General features: G+C 28.6%; 1 protein-coding gene across 1 annotated transcript; it reads left to right on the top strand.

Annotated features, from left to right (window-relative positions):
* Positions 1–5,338: 5,338 nt before the first annotated feature.
* Positions 5,339–9,017, top strand: LOC101507978 (probable serine/threonine-protein kinase PBL3). Its single transcript, XM_004489956.4, has 6 exons — positions 5,339–5,614; positions 6,529–6,845; positions 7,359–7,494; positions 7,705–7,841; positions 8,079–8,202; positions 8,398–9,017. Exons 1-6 carry the CDS (start codon positions 5,551–5,553, stop codon positions 8,847–8,849), a joined length of 1,230 nt encoding a protein of 409 aa, XP_004490013.1. The 5' UTR covers positions 5,339–5,550; the 3' UTR covers positions 8,850–9,017.
* Positions 9,018–16,821: the final 7,804 nt, after the last annotated feature.

Raw genomic sequence — 16,821 nt, 5'->3', positions numbered from 1 at the left:
TGTCTATATTTGTGTCAAAATATATTTTTCCATTTTTACTTTTATTATACCTCATCTTTACTCAATTATATACAAATGTCAACTAATCTATCCATATTTAATGTTATTATTCTCAAAATATCTTAATATTAATTTTTTAATATTGTGAGGAGATGATCATTATAATTATGGGTAGATTAATAATTGTATTTCATTTTTTTACTTTCAATCAAGAAAGTTAAATAAATTTATTTGTAAAAGTAGGTATTTTTATTTATAAATGAGTCAAGAGAATAATTTAAGATGATATAATTACCACAAAAAATTCACACAATTGCAAGATCTCATGTTGAAACCTATGCCATAATGTTCATCTTAACAATTTCGACATTTTTCAGTTGAGTTATGACTTAAGGAACAATTTTTATTTTATTTCAAATGTATTAAGAAACTAGCTATAATTACTAAAATTTCTTTTATTATAATTATTATCAAATTAAATTTGCATTAAAATTATACACTCATCTTAGAAAATAAGAAAATTAATAAGGGATATTTTTGATATAATACAATTAAATAAAGTTGAATTTGATAACTTTTGTTTATATTTAAAGTCAAATTTATAAATATAGTGGGAGGAAGTAATATTGTTTAAGCTTAATTGCAGTTTAATACCTCATTTTGTTTATCAATTTATAAAATCGGTCCTCTTATTTTATAATATGACAATTTTAGTTCTTCATTTTAATTTTTTAACTAAAAAATTATGATGTATCATACTTTAAATAATGTGGTGTATTATACAATAATATAAAATAATTAACACCTACAAAATCACAATAAATCCTCTAAAGTTTAACTTTGTACTTTAAATTTTTTTCATTTTTGTAATTTAACTAATCTAGACAATTCAGTATCATAAAATTATACATTACATGATTTAAAAAATATAAAATCATCTTATTTTAGTAAAAAATATGACAGAATGTAAAGAACTATTAACTTTTAAAATAAACATATCATTTCCATAAATTGAGAAAAATAAAGAGAACAAAATCAAAATTAAATCTATTGTAATATGTAACTTGTACGTTAGGCTTTCAAAATGCAAGTGGGAATGACAAGCCAAGTGGGGTGAGACCTTTTTCAATAGTCAACCAACTTGCTCAAAAGTAACTATCCACATTCCACAACAAAAAGTGGAGTACTTAATTCCTGAAATTACTTTTCTAGCACAGGACTTTTTAAAAGTAATTATTTTCGTATAATCAAGTTGATTGGGAGAGTTAATTCTTCCAAAAATGTTATTTGATATGTAATCTCAGTTGTTATGATTCTTTGTTTAAGTTATTGATAAAAAAGAAATCGAAAAATATAATTTGATTTAATAATATTAGTAATTAAAGCGAGTTAAATATATTAATAGTTATAAATATTTATATAGTCAATTAAATTGATAATTAATTTGTATAAAATAATTAACTAATTAGTATAATAATTAATTTAACTAAGATATATAAGGTTAGTAAATACAATTTACACATACAGTTGCACATTTCACTTACAATGCTTTAATTCGGATTAAAGTCCATTTTTTATAATTTACTAATAAGCTATGCATAATTAATTTTATTGTTATTGTAATTTTCATTAAACTTGATAATTGTCTCTGACCTTCAACACCTTCCATAGAAGTATGTCTTCAATAATATAAAATTTATTAACTAAAACATATCAATTTTACACATACAATCAAAGTATGGACAAGGTGAGCGACACTAAAGACTAATTTGATTTACATCTCAAAAATTTTATTTTAGTATTTTAAAATTAAAAAACTAAAAAATTGGTTTGGATTATTTGTTTCTAAAAATTGTTTTATAAAACTATTTTTAATATATATTATACTTTTTAAAACTAAAAAATTAAAACAAATGATATTTTACTTTTTATTTTTTAGTTTTTTTTAACTCTTTACTCAAAAACAATTTTAAAAATTGGAGTTGTCAAACATATTTCTTTTTTCAATTTTTTTTTAAAAAACAATTTTTTAAAATTTATTTATAAAATAATTTTCAAAAACTAAAAATTAAAAGACAATCAAACAAGCCCTAGTTATCCAAAAGTCAAACAACTCCAACTAGGGTTTTAAGGTTTAATATTTCTTTTCAAAAGAAAAAAAGATTTGTACTCTATTTACCTGCTTTTTTTTTTTTTTTCTTTCTATCTTTTCATTCTTTTTGATAAAGTCTCGTTATTTTTTATTTGTTTTGCATCATTGACTTAAACAGCAATTTAATTTGGTTGGATTCAACCCACTTTATATTTGTTTAAACATAACTTATCATTTATAACTTTCTTATCATTCAAACTTTATTTTATCTTTAATTTTACTTAATATATAGTTGTTTAACATAATTAATTTAATTTTAATTTTATAGTCTCTTTGGTCTTAATTTCATGGTCTATTTTAATTTATTTGAAATGTACATATTACTTTTTCTTGATTTATAATCTTTCTAGTCTTAGATTGGATTTTCATTGTTTTTATTTAAAATTAAATAAATTAACTTTATCATAAATTAAAAAGTAAATGTTAAATAAAATTTATTACAATAATTTAATAAATAATGATTTCAAAGATAAAATATAAATAGAAGTAAAATAATAATTTTAACAAAATATTATTTTTAAAATATTAAAAACATCACTTCAAAAACTACTTTAAGTCTCATTTTCATCCGTGTTCTTCATATTATTCCCATTCATTCTCTACCTTTTAGAGTTTTTATCTATCATCTCCCACGGATCCCAATGGATCTCCACATGGATTTGATAGTTCACTAAAATAGTAAATAGTTAACTAAAATTCAATTAATTCGAAATAAAATTCATGTTATAAAAAGTTGTGTAATATTGGACTAAATAATTTTTAACTCAATAAAAATAATATATATTGAAATTTACTAAAATATGGGGTAGTTTGCTGGTTTAATTTTATTCTTTACTGTAATACTTTCATTCAATCGATTTATTTTTGGAATTCATTATTTAGTACGTTACTTTTCCTCCTATAAACTATAAGTCAATTTATATTTTATACAAATAAAATATGAAAAAAGAGTGATATCATTTTATTGACTTGAATTTGGGGTTGCAATGGAACAAGGATTATAATTTGTGCTTAAAAAAAGATACATCACATATTATATAAAATAAAATTCAATAAGGATTATAATTTGTACTTAAGAAAAGATACATACATATTAAAATAAAATTCATAAGTTCACATTTAGTTGGTAAATAATTGCTGCTTACGTGAATAATTCTTTAGTAAATCTATCCTAACTCTATAAGAATTTCTTTAGTGGATGATTTTATTTTTATCAAAGTTGATTGAACTTTAAAATCATTTATTTATATTTTATTTGTATATAAAAAAAGTTCACATCACGTCCAATTTTAAATACTGCTAGATGCAATATTATATGGTACTAGTATTTGATACGAAATGTACTTTCTCTTTGTTTAATGGACACATTTAATTAATTATTGATAAAGTATATCGGTGATGTGCTTTATAGACTTGAAAACATTTTTATATTATTTAAGATATTTATATGGATTAAAATACATACACAAGAAATGCAAGATATTGTTACTTTACACCATTGAAGATGGTGGGCCCTGTCATAGTGTGAACTGGATATATGGATTGTTAAGATTCGTCAATGGCCTCTATGCATACCACTTTTTTAGCTTTTTGTATTTCAATATTTTATTTAAATTTTAATAATAAAACTATATAATAGAATTTCGCTGGAGATGATGCCCATCAATTTCAGTTTCTAGAGGCTTGTGTTGACGCCTTTGCTTAGCTAAAAATGACGACTACTTTTTATTTTTATTTTTTAAGATAAAAAAAGATTTCAACTTTATCAATATTTTACTTCACTTCAATAGTACACTTTTGGATTTTTCTTAATTTCTTTTCCAAGAAATTTGAAATACTTTTGCAATATGAGATACTTATCCACCTATTTTTAGTTAATAATTATAATCTCTTTCATAAAAAAAAGGAAATATTTAATATTAATATCATATTAGAGAATAACTTTCAAAGTTATTCAATATGTATGAATCTTCTCTTTTTTTGACTGGCATGTACGAATCTCCTTAGTGTAGATAGTTTTTGTTTTTTCTATTATATAAGATTAGAACTAGATAGCAAACCAAGTAAATCATAAAGTACAACTTTAAAAAAAGTAAATCATAATTAAGAATAAAATATTTTTGAATGACCATTATTTATGATTGAAATTTTTTAACAGGATTTTTTTATAAAAAATATAAATATATTAATTAATTAATAATTTTATATTTTATTCGAATTTAAATCCTGATCCTTTCATTTTTAAACTATCCAACCCCTCTTAAAAAAGAGATGATTGGATAATAATACTGCCAAAAGTAAAGACACACAAGTAAATATGTTTCCACAGCATACATTAATAAGAATAATAAATTTTTCTTTAGGCAAGGAATAAATATGTTCTTAAGTGAACTTGACCAATGACTGATCTCAGGTGTTAACGATCTTTCTTTTAATTCCAAGTATATTTCCTTTATTTAGTAAAATTAAAAACCGACACCACTTAAGCAATAAAAACATTGACTTATATTAAAAAAAAAAAAGCAATAAAAGAATTGACTTATGTACAAGAGACAACAACATTTGTAACACCCTTTTAAAGAGGCAAAAGAATTGGTGACTCCAAGAGTTTATTGGACAATAAATTGCGTAAAAAGTTGTGCAGCACTTTCATACCAAAAAACTCTTAACAAAAAAGAAAAATGTAAGCGGTCAATGTGAGGCATTCACACTATAAATTTTAAATGTGTCAAAATTAAATAAATCTACAAATATCCTCTTTATTAATAATTTGAGGTTTTAAAATAATAAATAAATAATTTATAAACTAAATTAACTAACTCAAGTAAAATAAAATTATATTGATAATTGAAGAAAACTCCAATGGTTAATTTAGTAATAAAAAAATTATAAATTAAATCTTCACTAGAAAGAGGGGCACCCATGGGCCATGGGCTTGGGCCTCTTCCTCGGTGTCCGGTAGAGGTAAATTGCGTACGTAAGGGGTTATGTTATGCAGCCGTTTCATAACAAAAAATAGATAAAGACATATATAGGGGTATTTTGGGGAATTGATGTGGGTATCCACCAAGGTTGACGAACCAGTCTTAACAACAAGACAGTTTCCACGTGTCCACGCGCTACGCGCATTAAACGTCAGTACCTGTCTTTTCTTCAATCTTTTGATTATCATAGGCGAATCCAAAAACATGTGTTCCTTTCATATTACCTATTTTTATTTTTTCATTTCTTCTCTGTTTCTTCTTAACCTATAAGAAAAAAGTTTGTTCCTTTTTTCTTCAGCCACACAAATTTCTTATTCAAAAGTCACTTCTCCTTTTTTTTTGTACTTATAACAGTTCAAGAAACTTATAGAGTTTAATTCATTTGTGTTGTGTTGAGAATTGTGTTAGGGACTAATGGGTAATTGTCTTGATTCTTCTGCTAAAGTTGATGCAGCTCAAAGTTCTAGATCCACTTCTAGTAAGTGGCAACTGTAATCTTCCTAATATTTGATTTATAACAATTATTTTAGTGGAGATGCTTCTAATTATTATGCTCCTTGTGTTTCTTTTATTTTTCTCTTTCATGTTTTATTTATTTATTTTTTTTCATTTAGAGAATTGGATGTAAGATAAGAGTTATGAGTTTATGGTGTTTTCAATTCATTCTTAGTTCTTAATGTTTTATTACATTTCTATTTTTGGGTTTTAATTTTTTTCTCTTGATGTTTTGGTGTTTGGAAATTTCAGCTTTAATTAGATTTCATTGTTGTCCTCTTTCATGTATTTGGGGTTAAAATATACCTGTACTATTTTCTTAATATGATATTTCAAAATAAGAAAAGATTTTGGGTTTTGTCTATTTCTTCTTCAATATTTCCATATACTCTTCCATGATTTTGGATAACAAAGACTTATCCATCTTATTTATTTCTAGTGTTTTAGGTGTGAATTGTTTTGATAATTTAAGTTTAGTTTCCTTTTATCTTACTAAGTAAAGAGTTGGTGTATGTTTTTATCTTTATATCTGTAGTTTTACAAATTTTTGCTTAATTATTTTTTCAAATATTAAGTATTTTATCTCATCAAAATGGCTAAGCAAACTTTTAAATAATTACATTATAAAGTACAATATTTCAGACATCATAGAGCAATTAAACTAAGTTAAAATCAAAAGTGTGCCTTTTTGTTTTGTTATAATTATGTTGGTTGTGTAGAGAAAGGATGAGATTGAACTATAACTAAAGAAAAGTACTGCTGTAATGAATAAAAGACAATTACTTATATTTTTCTACTTATTATCGGTGTCAACGTGTTAGTCTTTGATGTTCTGCGTGTATGCGTCAATGATTCACAGGAAAGACTAACAATTCTTTTATCCTTCTTTGGCATCAGGAGCCTCAAAAACTACTCCTTCTAGTTTAACTATTCCATCATACAGTGACAAAAGCAATGCCTTAAGTCTTCCCACACCAAGATCTGAGGGTGAAATCTTGTCTTCTCCCAATCTTAAAGCATTCACATTCAATGAGCTGAAGAATGCCACAAGGAATTTTCGTCCCGACAGTCTTCTAGGTGAAGGTGGATTTGGTCATGTTTACAAGGGATGGATTGATGAACACACTTATACAGCTGCAAAACCTGGATCAGGAATGGTTGTTGCTGTTAAAAGGCTTAAGCCTGAAGGTTTTCAAGGTCACAAGGAGTGGTTGGTAAGTATTTTTCTTTCTAACAAGGACTTCCTCACAAGTTTGAATTCTTTGCGATAAGAGATTCCACACATTCACGTAGTCAGTAGTTTGGACTTTGGAGTGGATGGATCAAGATCGAATGGATCATGGTTACACAGTTCCCGTTTCGAGTTTGGTTTTGAGGACAGTTCAAGATGGGGTGAATCAAGATCCGATTTTAAGTTTGCTTTCAATAATGAATTAAGATTGGACAGTTACAATTTCAAGTTTTCTTTTAAGGACAAATCAAGATCAGATAGTTCTGATTTTGAGTTTTCTTTAAAAGACTATTTACCCTGCTTTAAATTCGAGCCGTGCCATCTTGATCTAATAGCTCCAAGATACTGGCTGCTTAAATGTGTGGAATCTCTAACTGTAGTGAATCGGAATTTATACTTCCACCCCGTTTTCCCTACCCGAAAAGACAACTATATGTTGTTTTTTCTCTCTTTTTTATACATGATAATGATTAATGGAACTTTAATCTATTTGCAGACTGAGGTTAACTACCTTGGACAACTTCACCATCCTAATCTGGTCAAATTAATTGGTTACTGCTTGGAAGGAGACAACAGGCTATTGGTATATGAGTTTATGCCCAAAGGGAGCTTAGAGAACCATCTTTTTAGAAGTAAGTTGCAATAGTCATTGCATTATTAATTCATATTTTGCTTCTATTCAGCTATTACTTTCAGTCATTTTGCAATGAAAGAAACTTAGAACAAAGAACTGAGAATGATGCTTTCTTTCTTAACTAACATGTTAAAAAATTGAAAAATTTGATTTGTTGATGGCAATAATTGATACCTGAGATTGATTTGTGTTTGTTGTAATTTGACAGGAGGACCACAACCACTGTCTTGGTCAATAAGAATGAAAGTGGCAATTGGTGCTGCAAGAGGACTCTCTTTTCTTCACAATGCCAAATCACAAGTCATTTACCGCGATTTCAAAGCTTCTAACATCCTTTTAGACGCGGTAGGATCATTAATTCATATACATCGACAATCTTACTGTAAATATTTTTTACACTATCAATAATTATTATTGGTACATCATTAAACACGCCGACTTTAATCACAAATTCTTCAAAGTGAGACATATGATTGTTTGTGATTTGTTGAAAGCGTCAAACATTTTACTAGTATATCAAAATCAAACTCTTTTAATATTTGTGTAAGCTTCTTACTTATCATCATGGCATTTGGATTGCAGGAGTTTAATTCAAAACTCTCTGATTTTGGCTTGGCAAAGGCGGGTCCTACCGGTGATAGAACTCATGTTTCTACTCAAGTAATGGGTACTCAAGGATATGCAGCACCTGAATATGTTGCAACTGGTATGCTTTAGATTCATCTAAACCATTATTGTACTATTCCATTTGTTCTATAACTCTCATTACTTGATGTTTAAAAATTATTGTCAAATAGTGTATTGTTAACATGTGTTGAATATGAAGTATCAGTACTATTAGATGTTCATTGCATGACATGTATGAGTTAAACATTATACTAAATTGTTGATGGTTTTACAGGTCGGCTGACAGCCAAAAGTGATGTATACAGCTTTGGAGTTGTTTTGCTTGAACTTTTGTCCGGAAGACGCGCGGTCGATAAAACAATAGCCGGTGTAGACCAAAATCTAGTAGATTGGGCAAAACCATATTTAGGCGATAAACGAAGACTATTCCGAATCATGGATTCGAAATTAGAAGGCCAATATCCACAAAAAGGAGCATTCATGGCAGCTACACTTGCTCTACAATGCCTTAACAGAGAAGCCAAGGCAAGACCTCCAATGATAGAGGTTTTAGCAACACTAGAACATATAGAAGCACCTAAACACGCGAGCCGAAATTCTCTATCGGAACATCAACGAGTCCATGCTCCGATAAGAAAGTCTCCCGCGCGAAACCGAACACCTTTGAATAGTACTCCTACTGCATCCCCATTGCCATCTGTTCGACAATCGCCTCGTGCGCGTTAGGCGCTGGATAATGAACATTCTGCATGTAAATTCCTTATTTTTACGAGGTTGTGTTTTTGACAGCATGTCTTGTGGCATCTACTTGAATGCAATTTTGGAGTATCTTCAATAACTAAATATTGGCGAGATACATCACATATTCATATTATAACTCGATTTCGTCGTGAAGAGTTGTCTATTTATAAACTTTTTTCAACCGATGTCTCTAATCAATGTACAATTTGAGTTTTTTTTTCAAAAATTGCTTGTCTCATTTAATTTTTGTAAAGTAATATAAAACAATTAATTACATTTTCAAAATTGTTATTCATGAAAAATTGTTCTATAGACCACACAACCACCATTCACCCACAAATGTAAAAATGTAAAAAGTGGATGTGACTGGAACTTATTATTTGTTTCTCCAAAATTGCAACCAAAGTCAATAAATAAGTCACGATTCCATAATTCTTTTCCATCAAATGCAACAATTTTGGTGGAACTTGATACCAATTTGAAGGATTATGTTCCTCTAAACTCTAAAACGTATAAATCACTTTAAAAAGTCAAATAACGAACTTCTCTATCAATATTACCTGGACCTGCGGGTTACATGCCCAAACACATTTATATTTTGATTGGACAAACCTTCTTTAATGAAGTGCAGGACCAGATTTTTGTCTAAAGTTGGAGAGTGTGTTGGTCCCGCACCAGAACTACCCTTCTAGTAATTTCATTTTATTTTCTTAGTTTTTATAAACACTAGAATATAACGGGTATAATTCTTAAAATTTTCATTCAATGTGATTTTTTTTTTAATTTTTATTTATTTTAAAGGTGACAATTATGGTGTATAAATATATCAATTTGATCTAAATATTTTTAATATTTTTAAATTTTTAATTTTCTAAGAAAAATTTATTATGTAAAAAAAAAATGAATAAATGGAATGAAAAATGAAAAGTTTATAATAAAATATGAGTGATTTTAACACAAAATTATATGATTAAAAAAAGACGAGTGATTATTTTAATATATTTTGTTTTGATTTAAACATTTAATTATTATAAAATATTTTCCTCCATTAAAATATATATGTTTTGTAAGCATTGATTTTTATATGATTATTATTTTTATTTTACTTTTTATCTTGAATGTACTATTATTTCGTTTTTTTTTTTTTACTAACTAAATGTGCTATTATTTCTTGTATTTTATATGTTTTTGTCTCATTTCTACTTAAGTTTTGAATAACTATTTCTACTAACTAAATGTGCTGCTTGTTTCTTTCAAAAACATTTTGATTGTATTCTTTTATAACTAACAAATTCAAGTTGAGAATGATAAGACGTGATTAATAGAGTTTGATTATTTTTGTTGTCAAATAAAACTATACTATGATTTGTATATTAATTGTATATAATTACTTTAAAAATGCATATTTTGAAAATATTCAATGTTTACTTTAAAAATATTCAATATTTTGATTGTATTTTTATTTGAACGCTGACTTTTATTAAAGGCATTGTCTTTTTCCAATACATTGACTTTTATCTAAGCATTGACTTTTTGAAAATCAAACACTTGCTGGCATTCATCAAAGACAATAGAGTTAGATGCTTGCTTACTTCTATAGAGGCAACTTATTAGAGACAACTTAAACAATGCTTTAGTAGAGGCAACTTAAGTAAAATGTTTGGAAAACATAATGTACCATCAGAGGTGCCTAATTACATATTTGGAAAGCAAAATGTACCAAAGTCTTTTTCTTTGTACTTTTCTGATCATCAAATGATATATCATAATATCAAACACAATACTCTTGGTCTTGGAGCTGCATACTTAGTTAAAACGTTAATGCTTTAATTGTTCTCACAAACTGATTTTGTTATCATCAAAACAAGTAGGGTCATAGTACTTGAAACCAATTTTGTTCTAACACTTATTGCAATACTTCTTATTGATATTATTATGACTTTCTCAATTAATAATTACTTATTTATTAGGTGATACTATTTTTTGTGTCAGAAACACTTAAATTATTGTTTCTAATTTACTCATAATTTATGCTACCTTAATATAGATAGTCATTAATATAGTTCTTCATCATCTAAGTCAATCTGCACACTTAGCCAATACAGTGAAGGGATAATTGTTCTTATTTGTTTATTTTATTTTAGTAGCTTTTGTAAAGGATTGTAGCTAAAACCACTTATGCACTAACATTATCCTCGCAATCAAAATTTAGAATAGCAGTTTTGTCAAACAAGACAACCAATTGTGGCTAAGTGTAAAATAATATAAGAAACTTTCCAATGCCCATCCTAAATGAAATGATTGGCAGTGGTATGAGGATGAGATTTCTTTTCCTCATCAATGTTACGAGCATAAATTAAAGAATCCTCCAACCAAGTGTCCATCAAGAAGTTAATTTTGTTACTCTTACCAAGTTGCCATTTGTTGTACTCGTAAATAGTAGTTAACTTAACTTTGAGAGCAGTCCAGATAGAGGAATTAATGTGATATCTAATATGCCCATGCTTTTGGAAAATCCGACCTCTAAGAAGAATGACCCAATGCGGACTAGATGTAATTGAATCCCAAGAAAACTTAATAATGGCAACATTATGAATGTGTGTCAAATACCTAATTCCAAGACCTCCTTCATGAAGAGGATGAAAAACTTTATGCCAAGCAACAATAACCAATTTTCTATGCTCATTATCACTAGAATAGATGAAACTTCTATTCCATTTATATACATCATTGGTAAGGGAAGTCGACCAAGAATATATATGAAAGCTATATAAAAGCATGCTTTAATTGCCATTTTTCACCAATTGAATTCAACCTGCCATAGAAAGGAGATAGACTTTCCAAAATGAAAATTTAGCATTGATTCGATCAACAATTGATTGTAAATAAATAACTTTAGACATTCCCTTATAAATAGGTATTCCAAGATATGTGAAGTTGAGAGAACAAATAGAAAACCTAATGAAAGTAGCTAAGATATTATGTCTTCTGATGGAAACAAATTCAATGTAAATGGTATATTTATTAGAATTAATCTGTTGACCAAATATATTAACATATCGATCAAATAGACTTTGTATATTTTTTTTATTGGAAAGAGAAGCCTTGCAAAAAATCACCGACATACATAACATGGGAAGGAACAAAAATGCCTTTAGGACCACTCATCAAAGAAAGGGAGCTTCCATCAACCAACTTAGATATAGCCTTGTTAAGAACCTCTTCAATAATGCGAAATTGAAGACGAGATAAAAAGTCCTTTGCCTCACCCCCTTTAAGAAGAAAAGAAACCAACAAATTGCCATTAACAAATATGAAAAGATTAGCAGTCTTGAGAATGATTCTAATCCATGAAAAAACTTGTTGAAAGCAGAAGCCTGAAGAATGTTGATAAGGAATGTCTAATCTACAATGTCAAAGACTTTTCATATATCATTCTTTAGAGCCAAGTTTCCAACAAAAGTTTTAGTCTTAAACATATTAATAACTTTTGAAGTGAGACAAATGCAATCACCAATATATTTACCTTGAATGAAACCCCTTTGAATTCGAAGTGGCCAAGATGTGATAAAGAACTTTAGTAATGATTTTGAATTTGAAGTTGGAAAGGGCAATAGGTCTATAATGCTTCATTTTACTAGGGTCAACAATCTTAGGAACTAACACAAAAACATTGGAGTTATAATTTGGAAGAATCCAATCCTAGACAAAGAATTGAAGAACAACCTACAAAAAATCATGACCAACCATCTCCCATTGCTTTTGAAAAAACTAAGCACCAAAACCATAAGGTCTTAGAGCATTTTTAGGATTCGTGCCAATTTTTTTTGTTTTTTAAGTTCTTCAAATCTAGGTAGATTAGTAAGCACAAGATTCATAGAGTTATCTACAAGATGAGGGATTGTGTCTTCAATCAAACCATTATCCATACAACTATTCTTAGAATTGAAAATATATTCAAAGTAGAAAACAAATTTGGCTTCTATATTTGTAGGATCTTGAATCAAGACATCATTATAGAAATATTCTTTTAGGCATATATGATTTTGATAGTTTTATGAAAGAAAGTGGTATTTCTATCACCATTAGAATGCCATTTAATGATAAAAGCATATATCCTAAATGTTAGGAAGTATATTTTCCCTAGAATTAAAACAAAAAACTTGTAATGCATTGTCTTTTAGATATGCTTAGGAAAGTCATTAAATCTCATTCGAGGTTCAACTATAAAAAAAAATATAATGTTCATATTTTTCACATAACCTTTTGGTGGTCAATCTTGATGGGGAGTCAACCATGCCCCTAATATTGCAGAAGACACACTTCATTTGGGTTGGTTCCTTGAACCGCCCTAGCACAATGACCTTTATTCTTAGTGTTTTATTGGCAGTTTGTCTTTGTCTAGCTGTTTTTTTAGACAACACTATTTCAAAATGATCATCAACAACTACTTCCTCAAACATGTAAGCCCTATTAGAGTTTAAAATCTCAATATTATTATGCACAATCTTACGAACATTGATTTAGAAACTTGGAAAATATTATTTTCGACCTCAATTTCTCCATCCACCTCTTCGTCGTCCTCATAATTAATTTGAGTTTTCAGAACATTGTTATCCTTATCTACCTGTTGGTCATCTTGACTATACAAATACAGAGAATATTCAATATTAATAGATGTGTTGTTGCATGCACTAGTTTCCTTTGTAGATGACTCTTCACAGTTAGAGTAGCCTTCAGAAGAATCAGGAATATCCCATTTTTCAAGCATTTCACCATTTGGACTTGAATCCATATGATTGATATCTTTCAGATTATTTTCATCACTTATACAATTAGCTTTGCTAGCAGTGCGACTATCTTTGACAAGGACATAGATTGACCTTTTTATTCTTTTTACCTCCCTTGTCTAAGTTTTCCATCTCCTTATTCTTTTTCATCTTGAACTTTTATGCAAGAAGTAACTGAATGGCTAATGTGCTTACCGTAATTGCAAAATTCAGGCAATTTCTTATATTCTACTCCAACATAAAATGGAAACTTTTTTCTTTCAACTAAAACTTGGTCATGAAACTTTGCAGTCAGATCAACATCTACCAAAAGTTTGGCATAATGACCCAAAGACCTTTCAAATAGTGATTTACTAGTGGTATTATCCAAGCAAATAGGTATGCTTAAACAACTAGCAATGGCAAATATGATCTTAGGGCCATAATACTCTTGTGCTAAACCAGAAATACGAACATTAACTTGCGAGATCGTTCAATGTTGACGATTGGGGTTAAAGTCGTGACACCGCGTGAATAGTTTCAAATATCCAGGATTAATATCCCACGAACTAACCGACTTGACACTTCTAAGATCTTCAACTGAAGAGAAAGAGAAATCATAGTATCCTTTTCCAAGTGAGATCAAACGTCACATACCTAACGGTTTCCCTAACTCGAGTAATTTGGCCACACAATTCTTCAACCTTTAATGGTGTTGCAAAGTTTGTCCAAATCATTCGACTAGAAAGATTATTTTTACATGTCTCAAAATCTGCAACATATTCCTCTTCACGAATAGTCATCGCTATTTGTTCACCCTTTACACACGGACGTAGAAGTTGATTGATTGGATTGTCACATACATTGTTGCTAAGAGCTTGTGCAAAAGTTCTTTGTGGCTTTCCAACATTCTCATTCACAATGTTGTAACTTTTAGAGGACTTCAGATAGGACTGTGGCAGCACCCTAGGTGCCATACATTGGCTTGTACTCAGCGAAAGTGATTACTTGACTGCAATTGATCCAACAAAACAAAATACAAATCGCAAACAAAACTAGAATCCAAAACTATAATTCACGAGAACTAATAATAAATCAAACCCAAAAATCAACTCTACAAATCACATCCATAGCAAAATCAAGAACAACACCAACAATAGTGGCACCATGGACACGATAACGAGAGTAGTTTCGAAACCTGAAATCATGAGTCCAATCAGAGACGCAACTACATGACACATACCACAACAATAGGAGAACACACACACCGTTAGTTTGAGACACAACTAGACAACAATGTCAAAACTAGAGAACACATGTCAGTCAAGCGCACACATTAAGGAGACGAATGAGTACGTGATCAGTGAGGAGATGAACAACGAACAATGAGGAGACGAACGATGAACGGCGCTAGGCTTCGATGCTCTAGTTGTGTAGTTCAAATCTAACAACTTATATATTCGTATTTACAATAACAAAATAACAAAAGGTAAGAAGTTATATGTGTCATTTTTTAATTGGTTTGAGTATTTCAACTCGTTGCCTTGGTGTATAGTTAATTTTGCCAACTGAAAATTTTAGCTTTCATGATTTATTTGTGAAAAAGTCTATTGTACTATCTAACATTGTTGTTAGTTTATATACACTGCGAGTCGAAGAGTTTTTACGCTGACATTCAATCTTAGTCATTAGATCATTAAAGATGTTTTTTTATTTTTATCAAAATTATCTCTAAAAATTATCTCCATAAATAATTGTGATATGCTAAAGTGTACATTAACCGAACTTAACTATTACACTTTTGAATTAACATGTTAAAGTAATATATTAAAGTGGTCCCAGATTTATTTTTCAATAACCTTCAATGACTCAATTCATTAGAATGTTTCACTTTCGGCTATTTTTAACTGATCTAAGCAATAATAAAATATCACTTTTCAAGACTATGAACATATGTCATACAAATAATGTGATAGCGATCATAGGTAGCGTAAGATGTCAATGCGTGACCAAGTTTGATATATAATTTGATACCTAGCGATTATATATATAATTTAATACATATCCACCCTACATTTATCACTAATAATTCCTAGAAATTTGAACTATAAATCTCGATTCTACGTATGCTTTTTTAAGTGTTGGAATTAATCTATTAACAATTAATTACACAAGACATGCTATGATGTTTGATATACATGGTGTTACTACAATCATATTTTAGTACATAAATTAATAAATATATGAACATCCATATTTTAGAATTTACATTATATTTGATTTATAAAAATTGATGTTTATGAAATACTTGAATCTATAGTCAAATGTCTCTCACAAACAATCGAAATTCATTGATTTGTAATTTTTCTCAATTGATACTCAAAGAAGAGAGTATATCAATTAATTATCTAGTTAAAAATCTAATTAGTCATATTTTTAATATGATCATTAATCAACTAAAACATTTATTGAAAAATAGCTAATAAAATTGTAATAAAAAATGTTTGCACACATAATATTTATGAGTTTAATGGATATGTATAAAAAGTTTTACATTGACAATCAATCGAAGGAAAATGATTCTCTGACTTAGAGGCGGGAAAGACACCCTACCTTTCACCCATTTTGTGCCATTGGATTAATCAGATGCTTCAGAAAGAGCCACGTGGCCTTATTATTTTTAAACTAAAAGCATCAGCATTTTCCACTATTTCTTCCTCAAGTTCACTTAGAACCCTTCATTTCCATGGCATCTTCATTCCCCCACACCTCTGTCCACTGACCACCGCCGCTGACCATCGCCGCGCGCCGCTATTGTCTTCTGCACTACAATCTGTTATCAATCTACTTTCTGCATTGTCATATTCGGGTAATAAAAGAACTCCACTAATTTTTTTTTTCCACAAATATGATTTTTTTTGCTTTCTAATTCCTGTATAAAAGAGTTGGAAGCTATGTTTATCTTGGTTGTATTGATTGTGTTAAAATAATAGAGTAGAATGTTATTAGTTATGCCAAATTATTTTTGTAGAGCTATTTTAAGTTGTTATACTTGTTTTTTTTACTTTGAAGTTGTGATACTTGCAAAATAGAGCAATACATGGTTCATTCATTATTCCATACTTTTTCTTTCATTTAATTATTTTATTAAATTTTTAGGTTACTTCATTTGGAAAGTTTGATCAAAT

Source organism: Cicer arietinum, chromosome 2, assembly GCF_000331145.2.
Source record: "Cicer arietinum cultivar CDC Frontier isolate Library 1 chromosome 2, Cicar.CDCFrontier_v2.0, whole genome shotgun sequence".
Lineage (NCBI taxonomy): Eukaryota > Viridiplantae > Streptophyta > Magnoliopsida > Fabales > Fabaceae > Cicer > Cicer arietinum.
Note: the sequence above shows the minus strand (reverse complement) of the source record. Positions and strands in the feature narration are given on the sequence as shown.

Excerpts from the sequence above, each read along its gene's own strand:
- LOC101507978 (XM_004489956.4), top strand. The coding sequence starts at position 5,551 with ATGGGTAATTGTCTTGATTCTTCTGCTAAAGTTGATGCAGCTCAAAGT. Across the intron at positions 7,495-7,704 it reads AGAGAACCATCTTTTTAGAA|GAGGACCACAACCACTGTCT; the intron begins GTAAGTTGCAAT and ends GTAATTTGACAG. Across the intron at positions 7,842-8,078 it reads CTAACATCCTTTTAGACGCG|GAGTTTAATTCAAAACTCTC; the intron begins GTAGGATCATTA and ends TTTGGATTGCAG.